The sequence below is a fragment of the Carassius carassius genome, chromosome 16, assembly GCF_963082965.1.
Source record: "Carassius carassius chromosome 16, fCarCar2.1, whole genome shotgun sequence".
Lineage (NCBI taxonomy): Eukaryota > Metazoa > Chordata > Actinopteri > Cypriniformes > Cyprinidae > Carassius > Carassius carassius.
In genome coordinates this window covers 22,105,281-22,111,935 of record NC_081770.1, presented here as the reverse complement: position 1 = coordinate 22,111,935, position 6,655 = coordinate 22,105,281, and the positions used below count along the sequence as shown (strand labels likewise).

The 6,655-nt window shown below is 34.8% G+C and overlaps 1 protein-coding gene across 2 annotated transcripts in view; it reads left to right on the top strand.

The window, feature by feature from the left end:
- The first annotated feature begins 1,126 nt into the window (after nt 1-1,126).
- The window catches only part of LOC132159918 (TLE family member 5-like), a 28,191-nt gene continuing 22,662 nt past the window's right edge, over nt 1,127-6,655 (top strand). Inside the window, exon 1 of one of the 2 annotated variants that reach the window (XM_059569589.1) lies at nt 1,127-1,515. In XM_059569589.1, coding sequence (XP_059425572.1) covers nt 1,489-1,515 — 27 coding nt within the window. In that variant the 5' untranslated portion in view covers nt 1,127-1,488. The remainder of the gene's footprint in view (nt 1,516-6,655) is intronic. The other variant, XM_059569588.1, reaches the window with a different exon arrangement.

Here is a 6,655-nt window from a genome sequence, read left to right as displayed (position 1 = left end):
TGTTTGCATGTGTGTTGAGCTTTTATTTGTCCTTTATTATAAGAAAGATTAATAAGGTAGATGGTCCTCCTCGTAAAACATGTTCTAGGTTAAGAGTCCTGATAGTCGTAATGATAACCCTCTCTTGTCATAAAGAGTTAAATACATGACAAAATTATTCTTATGCCTCACATGGATCCTATTAATATTTCTTCAGCTACAAAGATGTCATTAAATCTCATTTCAGCATATTTATTAGATGTATGCTATTTTTAATGTTGAGGTTAGATTTGAACATCAGAAATGTGAAGATATTTTTTAAATCTTTGTTCATTATAATAGAGCAGAATAATCCAATCAGAGTTCAGTCATTTGTATTGATGTGGATGCTGATATTATTTAAATTTTTTAAATATTTGCATATATATATATATATATTTGTGTGTGTGTGTGAGCTGTTGGTGCTGTTTTGATAGTTTCATATAAAAAAATATTTAATATTTATGTACATTAAAACATGAAAAATATAAAATATTTTAAACATAGGTAATATAATGAAACAACCTATACATACAAATATCTGAATATTTATTAATATTTATAGAATATCGTTTGCTGGTGCTGTTTTTAAATTGTTAGGAATTAAAAAGTTTTATAAATTATTGTATTTCTATTATTTATATAAATAGGAACAAATGTTAAATATTTTATATATAATTAAAATGTTTTATATAATTGTATTTCTAACTTACTACATGTGTTCCCACTTTTATATCATATATATATTACATTATATATATTAATATATAAAAATAATGATTTTAATGAATTTTACATATTTAAATTGTACAAAATTAATCAGTTCACACACACACACACACACACATATGTATATATACATATATATATATATATATACACACACACACAGTATATATATATATATATATATATATATATATATATATATATTCTGTTTGCTGGTGCTGGTTTGATGTTTATTAATAGTAGCAAAGTTGTTATTCATCTAAATGTATGTTTCGATGAAAAACGATTATTAATTACTAGTGTAATTACATTTTATATAAATATATAATAAAAAAAATGGCATGCATACAGAAAAAGCAGCAGCAGCTATCAGCTCCCAAACTCCACTTCATCTCTTGCTCAGTCAGCCACTCGAGGAGAGAGACACCACCACCCCTTGTCTGCGCTCATTCCCAACGTGGAAAGGGGACAGGAAAGACACCATATCAATCCGACAGATTCCAGCAAATCGCCCACGGATCATTATTTCTCCATGCCGACTGCGTGTTAAAGAGCGCGCTCAGTGCAGCACACATCAGGCTGCTTTATTACATAGCAGCGGCGCGAGCTGCCTGTAGCTGTCCAGGAGCCTCAGCTAGCGACGGAACAAAGAAAACACACACCAATATAACCGTCTGCTAAGCAAACTGCTTCCCTGTTCTTCGAGGAGGAGAAGGCAAGACCCCGAAGACCAAAACTGACATGATGTTTCCACAATCCAGGCACTCGGTGAGTGTAAATCGAGCGGTTTGCTTGCGCTGTGTTGATGTTGTTAGCTGGGTTGAGCTTAGCATAGGCATCCGTGCAAGTGCGTGTATGCTGAAACTTACCGCGAAGATTAAATATTAATCATCATTTTAACCTTTTATATTTCTAAACTACACGTTTTTACAGTAAAATCCACTAATGTGTGATGAGGCAGTGTTTGCAAATGGAAACAATGTAGGATGTTGGCGCCTGTGACATTTAACAGTTGGTGAATTGTGTATTAATATATGCAACTTCAGTCCCCAAACCTCCTAATTCTGGTACGTTATTCTACTACACAGTTATATATGTGTATTACTCTGTAGTTTACAACAAAGCATGGATTTATGATGTTTAAGCACCAAATTCGTGTTTACGTTGACATCTTTTCAGGTTCTGTTAATCTTTTCTAATTTGCCAATGGGGTGCCAAAATTGATTGAACTAACACTACAATCACACTTTTTCAAGAACACAAGCTGATTTATTTTTTCTTTTCTTTTTTTTGTAAGAACAGCAAGACTTTTGCCAAAAAACCCGAGGTGTAAATCTGTAATGACATGAATTTGCATTGTGCAAGATGTTTTCCCTGCAGCGAATAAGAGGTGTGTTTTGCGCACTACCTTGATCTTTTAGCAAGAGTAGAGTCTGTAGTATCGCTGCTTATGAACTCGTTTATGGATCGAGTTAAACACATTGAGTCGCTTCATAATCAGCCTAACTAACGCTGGAAGTGATTAAAAGTGTATTCCTAGACTGGTTTGAATGCAATAACTCGTTACATGTTAAGTTTCTTGCAGGCTGTTGCTGATTAATAAGCTAATATGACAGATATTTTGATTAGCCGCTCTTGATTAAAGGCATAAGGCTGGAAATGAATTAGATGCCGCTGAGCAACATGATTTGGTTTGCTTTGCAGAATTATTTTGTAACATTTGATCGCTGTCTCCTTATAAAAATCAACATAAAAGCTATCCACAACTCATTTTTCATCTAAAATGCCATTTTTTTTGAGTGAAACTGAATTTTATGTAAGCAGAAATGTAGGGTGGCTCTTGATTGGCTTGTGTAGAGTGGACTTGGTGATGTCCTATAGAAAGGAAAGTAATTTGGCTGGTGGAGCAGTTTTTTGAAAAACAACTTTAAAAAAAAAAATTCTGATTAACTTGCAGTGATTAATCGTGAGCAATTAGAACAGAAACATATGGTCAATTTATGATGGAAAAAAGGTTTTCTTTTCAAGAGTAACATTTTTGCTCAATTCACAAAGTCTCTAATTTGGCATAATATTAAATATAATTAACATAATTTGACCTTTTAATGGAAAGGCAGGGTTATTATAGTTTGTAAAATGTCATGTGGCATGAAAAAAACTGAAGGATTTTTTTTATTAATACTTTTTATATTTGTAAAAAAAGACTTTTGACCTTGACAAATATAATTTAAAATGCCATTGCACTTTACTTGATAGCTAAACCACCTGACATTTCAATTATCCTTAAAAATATTTTTTTTCAAAATAACTTTTTCAACATCATGTGAAAGCGATATTAATATTAAGAGTTCCTTTTAAAGAACTTTACACTCATTTTAACCTATATTTTTAATTGTGAACACTTTTATGTTTGACTTCACTCTTCACTTTTCTACTAAAGAAATAAATAGGGTCAATTTTGATGTCACATTGAATTGAACAGCTGAAACTCCTATGCGTTAGGCCAATTGTTGGATAAAAATCTCATCCAGCAATATATAAATCATATTTTTCAGTTGTTTGAGCTGAGGTAGTGAACTGAACGGCTCCTTTTCTGTCTGATAATGAATGCCCGACAGGGAACATGTGAAAATGTGAGCCTGGTTGTAGTTGGTGCTACTCTTTTGCCATGGTGCTGTGACTCCATAGCAACGACTTTTGACCAGACTTTACACAGAAGGTATTTACTCTGACCAGCCTGAAAGCCTCATGACTTCAGTTGTCCACCTCGGTGTAGCCGCACATGCAGCCTTTTGATTCCTTCAAGGCAAGACCTTTTCAAGGTCATCTAACAATGTTGGTGAAATTTTCAAACCTATACACTCCTTAATTGGAGTATTAAGACCCGACTCACAAAGTTTAAAGCAGGGGTTATGGATTTAACCCCACACATCCCAAACGCATCCAGCTGTTATGTTCATTTAACATTGCATGAATGTTACCTGCAACCATATCTTACGACTTACTACTGTGTGTCTGATGACGTTTAATAGCGTTTTGTCCTCCATTTTGTTTGTTGAATCCAGATCCAGACGAATGATGTCATAATGGTGGGGATTTGTGAATTGGAGTGCACCATTGATTGTGGCTTTTCAAGGAGTCGCTTCTGAAAGCCATTGTTACAGTAATGGTTGGAAAGAGAAGCGAGAGTTGGCACAGAAACGAATGCACACCAATGTGTGTGTGTGTGTGTGTTGCCCTCAACCTGATGTTTTGGGTGGAGCGTTCGGAGCAGATTTATTAAGTCTGCTCGAGTGAGAAGGACAGACCTCCATCTTTCCCTCCCCAAATCCCTCAACGCGGCGGATAATCCCTGTTGTCCCACATCTTGCTCATTAAATAAACTCTGTTTCTTCACACACAAACACACACACACACACATACGTGCATGGGAAAAGGCCCTCTTCGCCATTTATCACCTGCATGCTCATGCATGCATGACGAAAAACTTATTGCAAGCTACCTTTTTTGTCATGCTAAGATAAAAAATGGATTTAAGAAAGACTTCTCAAGCTTGTATACTTGTGAAAGTTTGAATCTGCCTTCTAGCATTAGCATATACATAAATTTATAACTTATACCTATTTAATTTTCTATTTTTATTTTATTTATTATACCTGATATATTTTATAATATAATTTATACCTATTTTTATAACCTATATTATAAACTAGACTGATACTATAGTAAATTTTTGTATATTTAATATTAGTGCTGTCAATTAATTGCAATCAATCACATTTCAAAATGACTTTGTTAACGTAATATATGTATGTGTACTGTCTGTATATATATATATATATATATATATATATATATATATATATATATATATGCAAACTTTTTATGCGATTAATTGAGTTGACAGCACTATTTTATCTATTGTTTAACTTCTAATTTTACACACACACATGCATATATAAATATATAAAACTAAAATATAATTTGAACGAAGAAAATCTTCAAATAAATGTATAGTTTTTGCAATTCTTGCCTAAGCAATTAAATCAATATTCAAATGCTTTTACTATTTAATTTACTATTTTATATAACTATATAAACATTTGTGCTATATGAAATTTTGTATATAGTATAACTTATACTAGGGCTGTAGCTATCGAATGTTTCAGTAATCGAGTATTCTACCAAAAGAGCGTCACGCGCGCTTCAGTGTGTGTGATAAAGGAAGACGCTCTTCTTCGGCTCCATTCATTAACAGAGACACGCAGAACATGCAGGATTCATATTTACAGATATTAGTCCATATCGCGATTTGATGTAAGTGCAATGACCTATTTTTGATTAATTCATTCAAAATTTGGCAAATTCTGTGCCATTCCACGTTAAACTGTAAATTCCATTTTTATGACTGGATTCCGCGATTCCCTCCGCGTTTTCTGCATCGCGGAAATCATAAGGCCCTAGTTGTGGTATGCCAGCTCTATCTTGCAATGGACACACGCCACGACGTTCTCTTTAAGTTTGCCCGCGCCCTCAAATCAAAACACTGCTGACTGCTTGCAGTATGCGATTTCGGACTCAGCGCTTGTGTCTCCTTCCGCTTTGTGGGTGACGTAAACGCGTTGTCACATAAAAAAAAATCATTGCGAAAGAACCCGACGTTAGATTTAAAATAAATTAAAAGAGGCTTCGAGGCAGAGGAATTTGCCTCGATCATTTTTTGTTATCGAGTTACTCGAGAAATCGTTCCAGCCCTAACTTATACTATATATTTATACTACAATAGTTTTAATGATTATATATGATTATATGTGAGTGTGTGTGTGTGTGTGTGTGTGTGTGTATATATATATAGAAGTATATAAGTAATATGTAATGTTAGTATATAAAATATAAATAAATCTATTGTAATTGTGTATTTGTGATTTTTTTGCTTTAACAATGATGACGGATAATCTTCGATCAATAAAATTGTGCCAAATAGTTTATATATAGTCATCAATAAATTCAGTGTTCATTTCTGCAGGTAGGAATAGTAGTGCACACAATACCAAACAGATGTCTTGGTTATTGATGGCATAACTGCTCATTAGCATCACAAATAGGTCTTCAAACACCTTTCTGGACTGAAAAAGCATACGTGGAGAGGACAAGGAAAAAAACGTGCACATAGGTGATACCAATTCCTTTATTTCCCTGTTGTTGTTTTTTTTTTTTTTTATGCATTAAATGATGAATTCAGGCCATTTCAGAAGAGCCGCTGACAATACGCTGTCCTCCTTGAATAGGCTCGGCCTCTACCGTTGTGAAAGGACGAGGCGCGGATGGCTTAATTAGCTGGTCTGACTGTTTGTGTTCCTCCTGGCCTTTGGTGTGAAGGACGCGTGCTGGGATAATTGCGTCGCAGGATTATTTTTACTAGCACAGGTTTTTTGCCAGTTGCTTGTGGCTTAGAGGCTTTGTATGTTGCACACATGTTTCTGAGTGTGTGTGTGTTTGTGTGTATGCTGAGACAGACGTGCTGCATCAGTATTCTCTGGCAGTGATGGACTTGTGCTGTGGGAAAGCTGCACCCCAGAGTAAAGCAGCGGTCTAAAACAAATCAGGCTGGTGGGGGACTGTTTAATGTGGCAGCACCTCGCTCAGGCCTGCCTGTCGACATACACAACAGGCTAAAGAAGCCTTCCTAAAGAAGCTTCCGCCTCCACAACCAAAGGCTATGATTGCCGCTCTTCATTCACTTCTTCTCATCGTGCCTTCAGTGCAAAATTATCACATGCTCACTGCGTCCTTTTGCAGTGATCAGTGTTATTTTAGTATCATTGATCGGGATGTTAATTTCAGTTATTTTTCCTAACCGACAACCAACGTTCGTTAACCGATTATTAACCATTAGCCGACAAGATTG